We start from the raw sequence: 16,561 nt of genomic DNA on the forward strand, positions 1-16,561 counted from the left end.
GAGAGCTGCAGATGCAAAGTGACTGTCATACTGACTAAGGACTGATTTGAACCAGTGACCCGGAGGCGAGATTGCTTCCTACAGTCTACCGTCTGATCTACTACCTTAATAAAAATGTATTTCTCAGCTTCTTGAGCAGTGGCAATGCATCAAACACAGTACCTCAAGCAAGTAAAGTACTATATACCCGAGTGAACATTTTCAGGTTGCCAGAAGGCTTCAAACTTAATTATATTGCACACCTAAGGGCAGTAATTGCCTAAGTAAAGGGAACAGGATCCCCACGTTTCACTTACATGCAGCACTGATAAAGAGGAGCCAAGATGCTTCTTTCATCCAGGGCAGGGTTTCCAAAGCTGAAAAGCAAAATTAAAACCAAGTGAACCAGTTGAACTCCTAATGTTGTTCTCAACATCAACAGATTTGTTGAAGAATTCAAAAAAATCAATACTAGGTAATTTCATGCTCCAACAGCTCGAATCATTTAAATTAAAATATAAACTGGCCGTGATCAATTACAGACATAACTCTCAACAGCATCAGCTGATGTCCCAGATAAACGGGAGCAACACCAGCATAACTAGCTCTTTATCAGACCAAGGCACCTTAGAAACAAACTTCAGAGGAGTTTAGAAATGGAGCTCATCTTGCAAAGCAGGGGAAAGGAATAAACAGAATAGCAGACACGTGCTGTTTTAGATGCCAAGCTTAGATAAAACTGTTCAATAATCAAGGTGATCAACTTTAACATTTCACGATCACACTTTCTAAGGGAGGCTTGCCAAAAAGATTTCATAGTATTTCAAGCTTCATCCTAAATACATGTGGTTTTTTTTTACATATAGTTCCCCCCCCCATAATACTGTTTTCAACAAAGAACTCTTCCTTCAACAAAGATCACTTATGCTAGGAGTCTGGCACTACTCTGCTTAAATAATTCTGTTATTAGTAGCTTTGAAATTGGAATAATCTCCCCAGGGATGTGGTCACAGCACCAAGGAGCGTCTGGATGATGCTCTTAGTCATACAGTTTAGTTTCATGTAGTCCTGCAAGGAGCAGGGAGTTGGACTTGATCATCCTTATGGGTACCTTCCAGCTTGAGTTACTCTATGATTCTATTAAAAAACTGTCCCCTATCCCTTATCTCAAAGGAGCTGAAAGAATTTTACTTAACCTTTCAAGAAAACAAATTACTTCTGGGCCCGCAAAGTCCCACCAGAAATGTTTTCATAACATTATAAGCCTGTACCACAATGAAAAGTCTAAGATGACCTTCAACTACCATTGTCACTTCCAGTGACTAAGAGATGAACTTCCTCCTAACATGTTGCCAGAGCATTATAGAAAGACATTTTTTTGCCAAATTCACCTAAAGCAATCTGAAACCAGCAATAATTAAGCAGTCCCAAGGTGGAACACATCCTGCTGACATAACTGGAGGAGTGGTACTGAACAGGACAAAGAGAAAACACTTGACTCAGACACTGCAGACAAATCAGAAACAAATGAAGGAAGGAAGGAAGGAAGGAAAGAAGGAAGGAATCCACTATACAAAAGGCAAATAGGGAAAAAAAAAAGGTATCTCCAAGCCTTTCAAGGATCTGTCTAGATCAGAAGTCTCAGTTGGTGCATATGCTTCATGCAAGTGGTATGCAAAGCCGCTGCAGAGCGGAGCCTGGCACAGGAACTGCCAGAGCTCACCAGCAGAAGCTGGTCCATCCCCAGAAGGGGAAACTCACTGCTCATCAGGAAAAAACTCAGGAGTAGCTGGACTAAATAATGAGAAAGTGGAATAGGGTTGGTTTTTTTTTTTTTGTTTGTTGTTTTTTTTTTTAAGAAAAAATAAGCAAATTGCCAGGACTGAAATATAGTTAATGTTCACACTCAGGACATCATCGTATTTTGCTCTCAGTATCAGTTCCATCTCCATTTTAAACTTTTAACCTTTTCAAGCCAGAAGGCAGGGAATGCCAAATTATTCAGAGACATGTTTTTGAAAAGATCTGCTTTTACTATGGCACTCATTAATACTCACTGGTAACTAATAAATCACAAGTTTTTAATCTTCCACTAATGAAAAGCATAAAAGGGAGGGGCTTTTCTATGGATAGGAGGAGAGATACCAGCAAACCTTTAAAAGTTGCTTGGGGAAAAAAGGTTGTACTATGCTAATTTGGGAGTTTCTGTAGTTTGAATAAGACTTTGCCCAAAGCAGCCATAGTATCTACAACACAGAATAGGCACCGCGGCCTTTGAGGGACCCGAACATTTGGTGAGTAACTTCTGATAAGAGGAAAGTTTGGATTTTAAGCATAAAAGGTATTAATGAAAAAATGAGTGTGGGAAGGAAAACAGAGTGATACAGAGCGGATAAATGTGTACCCTTGTGCTCACCACTGCTTGGCCACCAGGATTTCCCTTACCCTTACCTTTTGGCATTATCCAGGAGGATGAGCATACTGGCTCCTTCATCATCCTGGAAACTCTCATAGTGATGCCGGTCAGCATTCCCAATCAAATAGTCAAAGATAGCGGTGTCAATGATATCAAGGAGACGAGGGCCCGAGTCATACGGTGAAGTCTTCTTCACGGCATCACAGTAGCTTTCATCGTACTCCCACCTGCGGGCCATCAAGAGAAACCAAATCAAATCTTCAAGGAACACTTTGTCATTGCACACCAACAGTATTTACAGCTGCCCCTTTATTCACTTAGGAGTGCATACAGAAAAGGTGCACGCAGCAGTCAAAGCAATATAAAGAACAAAGAGATATACAGAAATATTTTATTACAAGAGCAAATCCTGTACTAACACCCTAGTGTATGGAGCAAGCCATAGTTTCAGTGCAAGGTTACACATCATCTTCCTACAGAAAACAAGGTCAGCGTTTGTCTCCTCATTGCTCACAATTCGGCAGTGGCTGGGGTGCTTCACAGCAAGATCACTGTCCCTTAATTTCCTAACTACGGCCTTCACACACTGCGTCTACTTCTATTAGACCTCCTTCCATCAGTCTTGCTTTCTGGTGATCCTCTTAATTTTTGCTTTCTAATGCAGATAACCTCATCATGGTTACTAATGACCTCCTCTGGCCTGAGGAGAAGGGCCTCAGGGGTTCATTCTCCTGCACTCACAGTTGCCTCTTGCCTCCCCACTTTCCTTTCAGACTCTCTCACCTTCTCCATTTGCAAGATTTCAAGCCTCCCTTATCTCTGCTCTCCTTCTACACATCACCTAGGCATGTACTTGCGATCTTATACCAGGGATGTCATGTCTCAATTCTCCAAAGCAGGGATTTTAAATTTTCTCATTTTCTTCTTTACAGTTTTCAAAGCTATTCACCACCACCACCAAACCAGCCAAATCCCTGGTGTGTGTCCTTTCCATCTGTCAGCTTCAATAACAAGTGCATCTATAACATCTTCCATGTAAGGACTGAAACAATCCTTCACAAAATAGCACTTCATTTGGAAATGCCTTAAACCATCTGTCAACTGGAAACAGAAACGGAGGAAACAAAAGCTGGAGAGACTCACTGACATGCTCATAAAAGCAAGGAGAAGATCAGAATTTAACTACTAGAACTGCCACATACCCCACCTCATCTTCTAGAGGTCTGGAGCCTAAGCTCCCAGTATCCCATCTTTCCTCCAGTTATCCAAATCAGAGCAGCCAAAAATTTATCTTCTCAATGTTTTTGTTGACACATCATACACATTTCTCAAATGCTGTCTCCAGTTCCCTCTTTCTTTTGCATCAAAGTCCAACTCACATTCAACTTAGGGTGCAAATCCACAAGGCAAAAGTCTCAGAACATACTCCTCCTTGTACTGGATACATTTCTTTTATGCTCCATCCATCTCTCCCTCAAGCGTTTCTCTTTTTCTCATTTTACTTTAGATCTTCTAATTTTCTGTTCAGTCTTTCAAGACAGACCTTTCTCCGACATTTATTTCTGATCATTTATATTGCATTAGCATAGGACTTCGAAGGTCAGGGATTTTACCTATTAGACGTCCATTAAAAATTATGTATGCTAATGTGACCATATGAATCATGTTCAAACGGTCAACTTAGGGCAGAGAAGCCGCAGCTAGATCAGGAAAAAAATTCCTACAGTTATTTTTCCATAATTACCACACACAGAAAGAGTAGAGCCTGACATCTAGAACATTTAATTCTCCAGATGCTCTCAAAGTGAAAAGCGCAACATGACAAGGTGCAAAAAACCAGAACCATGCAATCCCATCTGAATAAGGCAAGAGCAAGTAAGTTTAAAATACAGCGAATATCAAATCAGCACAGGGATCAGGGTGAACTCCAGTGTAAGCAGGCAGTTTATGATGAAAAAGTCTCTCAGAAAAAGAAATACCTCCAAGAAATTCAGTCCATTCACTGCTGCAATTTACCATGTATTAAATACAGCTGATTTTGACCTGCTGGAAAGGAGATACCATCTGCTGCTCAAAAATCAAACTGTACATTAAATACTCTGAAATAATTCAGTGAAGCCTTTGGATGAGATTCTGAGAACAATCATGTCATTGGAAATCAAGGGATATTTTAGATCAAGGACTAAAAATCTCTTTCTAATCACTTGTCAAGGACACAGACTTGAAAAAATTCACTAAGCTCAAAATCATTTGCTCTGTTCATGGCAAAACCATCTCCAACACCAATACTCAGATATGTTACATCTATTGTACAAGACTGCTAAATCCCATATTTGTCCTTCTCCAAAGGCATTCTTTAGACGCTGAGCATGGTCACCAAATACTGATGGTATTCAAAGCAAAGAACTTTTCAGTGCCTACCTACTTAGGCTAAACCAGCTCCACAACTCTTGAAACAAACCACAAGGACCATGACATCAGGTCTGGCAGAAAACAGCATAGCGCTACTGTATTTGAGTGGGCCGCAGAGAGGCACGGTGTCGAAAGAAGGTCTAGTGGCACAAAAGAAGAGTTTTGGTTTGCCTAGAGACAAGATTTTCAGAGCTTGGAGTGACTGCATGGTGGAGTTCTATTCCAGACAAGCAGAAAAGGACAGCACTTAGGATCGTGGAAAACAACCAAGATTTCTTTCTTGCTCATTTTAATTTAAATCTCATCCTAGACTTCTTGACTTCTACTGTCAAATCAAGAAAGCTGTCAGCAAAACTCTAGATTTCGAGAACACTTGCTTCTTAATTAGCCACTGTACTGCTAGGGTAATTCTAGTACAAATTATCACGTATAAAGAATAATCCTATCATGTTCTCATACCTGGCAAGTTTGCCTTCACGGTAAGTCCTACCCCACGGGTGCCGATGTTTCTGAAGAGGCCAGACATCTGGTAGCCACAGAGTCACTGACCCCTCCATGATGTCCCCATCTGCACAAGCTGGTTCTGTTTCCCGACAATAGTAGCACTTCCCATAGAAGCAAGTATTATTACCTTAAAACAAATAAATAAAGTGGTATCAAAAGAGCAGAACTTAATCCAAGGGATGCCAACTGGAATTCAGAAGCAGATCATTGCAGCAGAGCCTTCCCTGCAGCAGCATTTCATTGCACTTGACCTCATGCTTCCTATCTCTGAGGGAGAGGCTCAGAAGAGCCTCACCTGTTCATTCAAAGCAACATTATAAAGACAAATATTCAGAGAAAAGAGTAATTACATTTTCTAATGTTTTTATCACACAGAGTTAATACAACATTGCACTATCAACAAGTTTTTGTGATCCCTTCCTAGTACTTAGGACCTTGACATTGTAACCTTAGCACTGCTTGGATTTGGAGCCCCGAGACCTGCCGCACATCTCAGTGACCTGAGCTGACTCAGCAGTGGAAACCCAACCGAGCTGTCATTCTGATACGACCTGGGAATGCCAATCTGTCAAAAGTTTTGTGAGTATCTTCTGACAGGAGAGGAATAATGAAACCCTGCAGTCTTTAGTCTGTTAAAGCTACGTAGCCTGTAGCACAAACTATTCTATGTAGCCTAGATAAACACTTTTCTATTTAATTTTCCTGACCTGCCTTTGATCGGCCCTTGCCAAGTCAATTCCAGTCCCATACTCACAGATGCTCTTCCAAAATATTCTTTGACTCTGCCTCACTTCCTTGTGATTCCACTTATTCCCTGTCCTTTCTTCCTCTGGCCCTACATCCAACATCTTCCCCAAACCAGGCCCAGCTCACTGAAAGACATGTTTTTCACTTCCCGTCCTCACACCACATGCCCAAATCCCACATCACCATTCTGGAGCCAGCCAGCACTCCTTTGCAGTCCCCCCCATCCAGCCCTGACTCTTGTGCTCAGTATCCCAGTCAGACAACTTGGGGACATCAGATAGATGATCATGTATAAGAGCTTGCAGCAGACCAGATCTCTTATTTATATGGAAAGCCCTGCAAGTCTCTCTTCCTATCCATGGCCTGCAGCAGCTCTAGCAAGAGACAGAATTCTTTGAGATTCTAGCTGCAACTCTATCAAATCCGCACTGAGTATGTGTGAATTAGCTTTTCTTCAAAACCTCAGAAACTTGGTCAAATTTGGGTGGACAGGAGATTTCAATCTTTTCCCCAGACCCAACCATTTCTTTGGTTCATGCTCTGCAGAACTGTCGGTTCCAAGGAAGCTAAGGAAAGGCAATGAAAAGTTCTGGAGCCATACTTTTCAAGTCAGCATTTCTGCTAGAAAAGTGCTTAGTTATCTTGGCTGAAACCAGGAAAAGTCAAGTCTGCCCAAGGCAGACACCCAATCTGAATGCAAAAAGAGTTTGGCAAGGTAGAGCTACTCTCATCCGAAAGTTGCACCTTATAACGGAAAGTGTTACGCAAACTTAGTAGGTGAGACTGCCAAAGTGCATGTAATAGAAATATGCACAGGCACATGTTTATCAGCTGTAATGAACAATCATCGCTAGAGTCGTCTTATTTAAAAAAAAAAAAAAAAAAAAAGTAATAATTGGGTATTTTATGAAAAGCCTGAAAGAGTTAAGGTTGCAGCACAAAACATTTCTTGGTGCTCCATGACCACCTGGTAGGAGTGCACATTAAAAACTCCCATTAAGTGCCCTTCACAGCATTATTACTGCAAAAAACATCCAGAAGTTCTGACACATTAGTTATGAATGCTCAGCAGACTCTGATGTAGCACAAACGGCATCTAACACCAACCAACACCATCATTCTACAAATCATCCCCAATCACCACAGCGTTCACGTTAAATGTAATTCCATTTTTTTTGCTTTTAGGTCTAATCATAGACTTTTCTAACCACCTCTACAGCAGAGAGAAAAATCTTACTCAAAAAATTCCCATCTGTAACAGCAGCAGGAGGGAACACAGGAAAGTTACAGAGGGAAAAATTACATGGAGGAAATCAAGTCCTCCTCCCCTGCCAAATGGGGTTATACAAGCCTTATGATCTCTCTTGGCAGAGAGACTTAGCTTCCTGTATCGCAGTTAACTGTTCTATGGCTGTGTCAGGTTCCCATGGCTCTTTTTCCCATTAAACATGTTTTTCTTTCCAGGGCTGCCCAATCCACAGAATCCACTTACCCACGGTCATGAAGGTACCCAGAAGCTGCTCGGTGGCAACTGGTTTGATCTCCGTACGTAGATTCACAAACCTGCCAACCACCAATGGAGCTCGTCGGAAACCCAGAATTCTGATTTAGGGGGAAAAAAAACATGACATGAGAATTTGCAACAGAGGCAGCAGTTATAAATTAAAACAAACAAACAAACAAACAAACAAAAAACTAAAGCACCGTCTCTGTGCCACTGTCTGAACTTGAGATGATTTGAGACCAGAGAATAAAGTTGGAACCCTGCAGCAACCTCCTCTCTTCTCCAAGGTAAAGTATGGGAACTCCTTTTTTTTTTTAAGTGCCTGGATCTTTAACTTGCTTTACAGGCCATCAGTGACCCTCTTTTATTAGAGCATTCGCAGCAGAGCAACACAGGATGTATCATGCTCCAACTCTCAGAAATCAGAGCTCATACCAGAAATATCCATCATCTGTCTTGTGTACAGGCTGAAGCAGTAACCATATGGTTACCTGGAAAGATCATTTATAATTTATGGGAATTACTATCTATTAAAATGTTATGTTTAAGCCCAATTCAATTATACCTGAAAGTAAACAATCTAGGAGTTATTTTGTTTGGCATGAGGGGTGAGAATGGAAGAGAGAACAGTAGAACAAAAGTGAATGCCTGAAAAGTGTCTGGAAAAAAAGAAAGGATAAGAATACTCATAAAACTTGCAGTCACAAGATCCAGGTTTCACTCCCATGTCTGCCACAGTCTTTGCTCTGTGACCACAAATGACTTGGCTATTTGTAATGGAATTTTAAAAGTGCTTAAAGGAGGAGTACAAACACGAGCACATCAGCCCCAACTCACTCACTGTATTTCTGATACCCTTCTGGTCGTCCTCACATCTCAGAAAAAGAGACTGAAATGGGACTGTCCTTTCTGAACAAGGGACAATCTGCATTCCACAGAGATACAGCTTGAGACAACGCAGGCGTCCCAAGGAAACAAGCACAGAGCTTAGACCTGGAAAACCTCCCCCTGTATTTTCAGACCCCCAGCTGCAAGGCCAGTGTCCAGGATAGCCCAGCCTACCCATTAGTGGTCAACAGACAGTATTTTTCAGGTCCTTTTCAAAACAAAGGCATCTTCAGACAAAATATGTAACTGTCACGATTTGTAACAAAGGCACAGGCTAAAGTTAGGTGCACAAGCAGCTTCTGCTGGGGATTCCTGAAGAGTACAGAGTGCATACCCACAGAGAGCAGAGGGGCCAGAGAAACAAGCACCAAAACACAGCCAAAGGCAAAGCAAGGAAGAGCTAATAGAGAGGGGCTTGGACACTGGAAAGAGGCTTCAAATTGTTCCTTTGCCATGTCTAGTCATTGCTCTTTCAGGGATCACAGGTCTGCATTTTTCTTGAAAGCACAAATGGACAGCAGACATCTGGCTACATCTTTTTTTTTTCTTTTTTTTTTTTTTTTTTTTTTTTTTTTTGGTCTGAAAGCACCCTGATTTCAGCCCACTACCTTCCTAGAATTACTAACTTCCATAATCTGTGCAACGAGTTCCACACGTGAATTAGGACTAAGATATCTTTTACCACCTGTGAATTCAGTCACAGCAATGAGCCTTTTACTTCTGTACTGAGAAGGGAAGACTAAAAACCCAGTTTAAGTTCAACCATTTGATTCTTTATTATATTTATCTACCTTACTCCCTTTTCCAAGATTTTAAGTATCTTCATATAGGAATTTTTCACATCTTTAATTATCTTCAGAGATCTTCTCCAAAGTGCGAACATAGTCCTCTTATAACGAGGAGACCAAGACTGCACCCATTTACTCTAGATGAAACTGTACCTTTAACTCCTATTCCATAACTACCAACATTCAGCGTTTGGTAATTTCTGTCCCATTCTTTGTGCTTCCTTTTTCTTCTAGTAATTGCCCCTCCAGCTCAGGTCCACAAAACCACCTGGGATACCCCTGATAAAATTAATATACGGATAGCTGTTTTTCCTCTAGGATATACTGATGCGTATTAGTCTAGACCAAATTGTTAGTTTAGACATCAGCCTTAACTTTTTAGCACACTGGACATTAACTTAGCACATACATTCATCATTTTGGACTCTTCCACAGGATTTGGCTGAGCTCTTTCTCCCATATAAGATGAAATATCGGTGGTTTCAGTGCTCAATCTCCTTTTCAAATTTTTCTCAAAAATCTGAAGTGTTAGAATCTTGCACAAATCTTTGAAATGAAGGTTCACAAAAGAGTTAATTTTTATTTTAGGCTTCAATGTGGTATATTAGCAGGTGAGAAACAGCTCACATCTGATGTGCATTCTTCAAGGGACTCCTTTTTCCCCAACCCTGAAAAAAACTGCTTCCCAGAGACAAGAAAACCAGGAAAGCCAGTAATTCCATACCTATCCAAGTGAAAGGCTGCCACTTCTGCATTGTGTCTGTCGTAGCCAGCGTATGGTTCTCCTTCCACTACATAATCCCTGGCATATCTGTAATTGAAACAAGTCAAATAAAGTGATTCACGCAGGATTCTCAGCAGCTCTGCTGGTCAGAGTAACAAATGCAATAACAGTGCTACGTTAAACAGACTCTGGGTCACTTCAAAATGATCGTCAATGGGAGAGGGAAGAATTATTAATGAGATTAAATAGCGTACAGACTGTTGAAGCAGTAAATAAGGAGGAAAGGTCAGTAATGTACAGTGGTCTCAAGAGCTTGGGAAGCGGTGCCCATTCTAACTAATGAGTTTTAATTCAACCGTATGCCAAGTCAGATCTAAGAACAAAGAGCACAGATCCAGCTACAGAACAGAGGACTGTTTATACTGGAAAGCAGCAACTCCACAAACAATTTGGGGATTAGAATGGATTGTGGATTAACATGAAAATACAATCTGATATTGTGGAAGAAATCCCAAATACAATCTTTAATAGCTAGAAGATCAGCAAGCATGAACCTGAGGACAATACTGGATATAAAAAGACCCTTTATTCTGGTGGAGAAAAGACATAATGAACAGCAAGAAACAGAAATTACATGTTCATTACAACAACAAGGCAATATTTTGGTGAAGTGGCAGGCTTTTTTTTTTTTCTTTTTTAATAGATGTTACTGAAATAGTCAAGGCAAACACAAATTTCCAAGACTCACGACATTTGAATCAGGTCTAGATACTGCTTCAGATGAGCATAATACACCACAATCAATACCGAGCAAACAGGTGAAACGCAACACATTTTCCAGCAAAGTAAGGCCAAATTAAATTACCTGTTTGTTTTCTCATTTCCATCCATGTAGCGAATTGCATAAACTGGATTATTTCCAACAGACTCGGCGTTCAAGCAGTAGCAGCAACAATGTGAGAGAAGCCACAGGGTTCTACTCTGATGTTTTAACCCTGCCCTAGGAAGACCTCTTGGGCAAGGTGAGTCCATTTCATCAGTCTGAGCACATGCTTTAGCCTCACTGCAAGGCAGCTCAAAAGCAAATTAACCACTGTGGGATGGTATGGAGTTTTTGGGAGGAGGATCTGACAGATTCCTGCCAAACTGGAACCTACTCCAAACAAGCATTTTATTTCACATAGACCACTGGCATGTGATGGCAGCAACTATTAATCGTTAATAACTCAGGCAGGATTTCAAGTAATTTTGAAATGAGATAGCCAGTCCTCAGAGCACATCCTTGGAGTCAGGTCTTTTGTAGGTACTTACAGTGGGATTTGGAAAACACGGGTCACATTTTGAAAGCTGCAGAGCTAGAACTTATTGGTAAAACACAACCAACTTCTTGCTTCCATGTACAGTAGGCACCTAGCCCTTTCCAGAGCAAAGGTGGGAAATCAAGACAGTTCATCCTCCCCCAGCCAGTAAGTTTTCTCACAATGGTTTTCAGTAGTAACTTCCACACCCCTTTCAGATCAAAAGCTAAAGAGACTATCTTGCAATGACAGAACAAGACTCTATCTACAATTCTAGCTCTTCAGCAGTCACCAACAGAATACGGGTCTACTAGTACGACTCGGGTCATACTGCCTAGCACTCCTATAAACATTCCCAGCTGCACGTGTCTTTGATGGAGCGCAGCGCTGTGTTTGCCTGCACAGCCATTCCATTATGGGAATGTAATTTAATGCTCGGTGAAATGCTTTACAGCACTTACTTATACAGAAAGCACTGCAGAAATGCCATGTCTTGTTCCTGCATTTATTGGACAAGCCGCCTGTTGTACCACCAAGACTTCTGCGTGAAAGGTTCACATGGTTTGATCACAGCCCAGTTCCCCCAGTGAAGCTTGAGCCAGACCAGTAATGGATCATACAGAAACAGGGCTGTGAATTCCAGAAGTGGAGGGCAGATTTTTTTTTCCCCATTCTCTAATAATGCATTAACATGACAGAAAAAGCTTCATGCTTGCTCAACTCAACACCCTTCGGAGAGAGACGTGCTCATGCTGTCATGACACCACTTTACATTCACAGCGCACTCCCATAAAACACACCTGCCTTACTTTTTTTACATCTTTCTTTCATCTACTTTTCCCCAAAGGCAAACAGTTCAAAAAGCTTTACAGACATGCACAAGACTCTTCATAAATGTTCAATCATGTCAAATTTCCCTGCGAATCACCATAAACAGAGACCATACCGAGGAAGTATCACTACTCGCCCTTTCTTACAGCGCTGCTCCAGTGTTCTCTTTTGTCAGACAGGAAACTCAGGGGCTTTCTCTCGGGGCTACCAAGCCATTTCCAGAGTCTTCATGCAGCTACACCAGACACCCAGATCTACTTTTAAGACAACCACCAACTTTCACTCCTTCCCTGTTTTTGAACTGCACTGTCTCGTGGCAGCTTGACATGAAAGAGTAGGCGAGACTCATCTCCACGCTGCCAGAACACGCACTTCCACTGCTCAGAAACATCAGGTTTAACCAATGGTCCCTTGGGACTGAACACAGGGATTATTCTTTCAACCTAGGGGTGGGCTGTTTGGAGCATCAAAGCTATACAGCCTGAGACAGTTGGCACAGCAGCCTGATGTTACTAGAGCACCAGCAAGGCTCTCCACTGCCTCTGTCTCACAGAGTAGCCTTTCCATTTACGTGTACATTTCTAACTTAAGCATTAATGCAACAACATGGAAATAAAAAAAATACATAAAGCAGTTATTAATTCAGTCATTGAAGGCAGTATTTACCTCTTGGGTTTGAAGACAACCTTCTGTCCTCCTTCAAGTATTAGCAAAGCTTTCAGTTGGGTCCCTTTGTATCCCACATCAGCTTTTATTATTTTCTTTGTCGTCATGGCATGCATAACAGCGCCTAGCTCGGGCGTCTCCTCGGGATACACCTCCCGGGGCACCACCCATTGGGCTGCAATCTCCCAAGGGGACTGCAACGTATGGTCAAGCCGGGGGTTCAGTTCTACGTGGAGGCTTGCCATCATACGGTGAAAGGCGCGCTGGTCCTCCCGGTTGGCAGCTGAGGTGTCCAAGTTGTCGATGAGGAAAACTTTTGTGAAAATGAAGATGACAAGGAGGATGGCCAACAGCACAACTCGCTGCTTTAGCTTCATGGTGATCTTCAACCCTTCTCCCCTGACCCTTTCTCCCAAGGGTTACAGTAAGTCTACTGGAGACCAGGGTGAGGAAGGGGATGTTAGTTAATTAATTTCATTCACAACTTTCATCATGAAAGAGGTATCACCACTGAAGCATCTTCTGGTATCCCTAAAAACAAACAAAACACAAACTTACAGAACTGCATTCCTACAGATCCCACCAAACACAAAATCAAGTTTATTCTTGGCATGTAAGTCTGCATTTATGTACACTTGTGTCCTAAAGCCCAAACATTTCTGTTAAAACACGTGAGGTTTGCTGTCTTCCTGTAGCCGTTTGGTGAACTGCATGACAGGGGAAATTGCTGATAGCATCGCTACACAGCTGAAATCATAACAGCTGCAACCACCACGGGCAAGACTTTTGCAGAGAATTGTAGTTTAAGTTGATGGCTCCAATTTCACAAACACTCTTCGGTTAGTAGGAGAACCTGTGACCTCTGGTTTCCTAAAGATTTGTCCCTCAAGAGAAAGCTCCCAGGTAGATTTTCTGACATCTGACAACCAGTAAGAACAGCTGCACAGCCCGCTTTCCTGAAGGCACAACACAGAATAGACTTAATTTGTTTATTGCCTCTCATTTGCTGCCACTATAATTTACACATCATTCTCCGCCCTTAAAAAAAAAAAAAAAAAAGAAAGAAAAAAGAAAGCGGGGACATCTTTACTTCTTTGTGGTTAACTATGTGCCTTCTGCAGTCAACTGTAAAAACAATAACCACAAAAACCATACAAAATATCTGTAATCTCAACACCAAATTAACAAGGAACCCCCCCCCCTTCAAAACACTAACACCACCTCTTCTCAGAAACCTCACCTGCACCACAGTTAGAGCCACATCTGTGTTTCTATATTTACAGTGGGCTGCAAGACACGTCTTAGCCCTCAACAAGCCTTGGCCAGCACAGTGTTAGCACGTAAGGGCCATATAACACACAGTTAAGCAACCCTAATTTAATTATGAGGACAGAAATTATCATCATAATATTAGACAAATGTAGTCAGAACCCAAATGGAAACGGATACCGAGGCACATCTCTAAGGAGCGCTCAGAGCCAACAGAGGTTTCTCTTTGCACAAGCTGTGCCCATCACAAAAACCACAAATGGCACCCGGCGCTGGGGGAGGACTAATAGGGACAAGCCTTCTCCTGCGACTTAACAATAAGCGTACAAACCAGTCACTATTAATCATATCACTGGAAAATAAAAGCTGCACAGGCTAAGTTCATTTACCAGCACCGACCAAAGGACAGCCAGACTCTGGCTTACTGGCCAAATGCAGATCACAGCATCTTCAGGGTCTGCTTGGACACCGTGCCCCACGGGCAAAGGTGACGGGGGGGTACAAGGGTTCTGAGGGCCTGAGCATACTGTTGAGGCACATCTCCACCGAAGACTAAGGCAAACAGCAGATGACAGCAAAGCGCATCCTTCGAGCAAGTCATCAGTGCAGAATCAGGTTTGGCACAGCATAAGAGGACTAGCATAAAAGCCCAGGAATGACACCCAGCACCTTAAATAAATTTACATGAAGTCTCTAGCGGACCCACCCTACATCCCAGCCACATGGCTCTCCCACCTTCCCATGCATCAGAGTTAGTGTTCCAGTTGAACTCCCCAGCTCCAAGGTAGTTCAAGGATCCAGGCTGTTGGCCCACTCAAACATTAACCATCTTCTTTTATTTGTGCACGAACCAAATTTTTTTTTGAGGCAATGCAGAGTTTTACCATCTGACTACAAAACACCACTACTGGTGCAAGTCAGAGAGGCAAGGGTGGGTGGCACAGCAGCCCCAACGGGGGGAGATGACCCAGCAAGTGCCTACAAAGCCTACCCATCTACAGAAGGGCACCTTCAGGTCCTCAAGTCAGCACTGGCCCCTAAAGAATGGCCCTGCCCTCTACATACCTCCTGCCTTCATGTGATGAACCTCAGGAAAGACATGATCAGCCTTAAGGCTTCAACATTTGTATTTATTAATTTCTGGCTTCAGCCCTCCTTCCCTTAGATCCGGTTTCCAGTGTAGTTTCATAAGCATCTGAGGAGGAGACACCACGAGGCCAACAACAAGCGTTTCTCCGGCAGCAGCACTAGTGCCTCTGTGTGTAGGTACAACAGCAACCAAGCTGAGCACCGCGCAGCTTACCACATATTGCACACTGCAACGAGAGAATGAGAAGCACAGACAAGGAAGATGCACCTGACCTGAAAGCCCTCGTTCTTGCAAATACAGACTCACCCAGAAGGAGAGCCCTCAATAACAACGTTATTCTTACATCTAAAAAAGCAAGCGAAGCAGATCAGGCTGTAACTGTACCCTCTTATTGTCTTTTCAGAATTTCACTTCTTTCAAATTAAATTCTAAATCATTCTGAACACTGATGTTATCATGATCTGCTTTCATTCATTTTTAAAATCCATTAGTTTGTAAGAGGTTACAAACTACAGAGCAGAACACGGTTCATTTCAGAACAGTTGCTCCTCTCTACGAGATACGTACACATACATATCTCAAGAAAGCCCTGCAGCCCAATGTTGGACAACTAAAGCCCTGGACAGAAACGTTTCATACTTTTGGAGCTCAAGCTAGCACTGACTCTCCTAGACTGATTTTCAGGAATGCTGAGTATCTCTAGGGGTATTGTTTTAGGGGGAGAGAGAGAAGAATATAACTAGAGCCACCACTTAAATTAAAGGTCATTTACTCGGTTTATCTTTTGCGACAGCTTTGAAACTAATTTTGGCTGAAAACCTCCAGTAATGTAGATGGAATTTACAAAAATCATTAAATATTTGTTATAAGACATTTTAGTAATTCCCTTAACTGAACAACCAATCCTCACCAAACATTTCTCCTCAACTTACACAATTACTCCTGATGTCCTAACCAAACCCCTACTCTGATTTTACTCCCTGCAGCTCTAAGCAGGTGAGTTGGCTCTGACTTTTTACTGACATCTGCCCAAATGAGTCATCAGCTGCTTTTCTCCAGCAAACAACAAAACACCCCAGAGGTTGCTACGCAATAGATTTCAGACGCGAGCTGCAGAGCCTGCACATTGCTCCGTAGGTGCCAACGTTACGCTCCTCGCTGTACGAGCCAGCAAAAATGAAGCCCCTCGTGAAGAAGTTTATCGTGAAGAGCAAGAACTTATGCTTTATTGTTTTAATTAAAGATGGGAAGAGTGACAGTGTTGAGGTGTAAGAAAATATTTACACAGTTTTGGAAGGATGTAATTTGGAGAAAAGGACAAGTCTTTGAAAAAGATTTGGATTGGAAAAGAGGATTATAAAAGCTCAGGAAGCGTGAAGCTGGCCCTGAAATGAGGGCAGAGATGGGAAAGGTGGCCCCAGAAACAAATAAAATAATAACACCCC

The 16,561-nt window shown here is 42.1% G+C and overlaps 1 protein-coding gene across 1 annotated transcript in view; it reads right to left on the minus strand.

The window, feature by feature from the left end:
* The window catches only part of FAM20B (family with sequence similarity 20, member B), a 15,589-nt gene extending 2,305 nt beyond the window's left edge, over positions 1 to 13,284 (minus strand). Inside the window, exons 1-6 of the mRNA XM_010075513.1 lie at positions 12,758 to 13,284; positions 9,963 to 10,049; positions 7,551 to 7,660; positions 5,267 to 5,438; positions 2,431 to 2,622; positions 297 to 356 (exon numbers count right to left, since the gene is read on the minus strand). Of these exons, the coding sequence (XP_010073815.1) occupies positions 297 to 356; positions 2,431 to 2,622; positions 5,267 to 5,438; positions 7,551 to 7,660; positions 9,963 to 10,049; positions 12,758 to 13,134 (998 nt within the window). The 5' untranslated portion in view covers positions 13,135 to 13,284. The remainder of the gene's footprint in view (positions 1 to 296; positions 357 to 2,430; positions 2,623 to 5,266; positions 5,439 to 7,550; positions 7,661 to 9,962; positions 10,050 to 12,757) is intronic.
* Between the last annotated feature and the right edge of the window lie 3,277 nt (positions 13,285 to 16,561).

This window comes from Pterocles gutturalis, unplaced genomic scaffold, assembly GCF_000699245.1.
Source record: "Pterocles gutturalis isolate BGI_N339 unplaced genomic scaffold, ASM69924v1 scaffold38596, whole genome shotgun sequence".
NCBI classification, from domain to species: Eukaryota; Metazoa; Chordata; class Aves; order Pterocliformes; family Pteroclidae; genus Pterocles; species Pterocles gutturalis.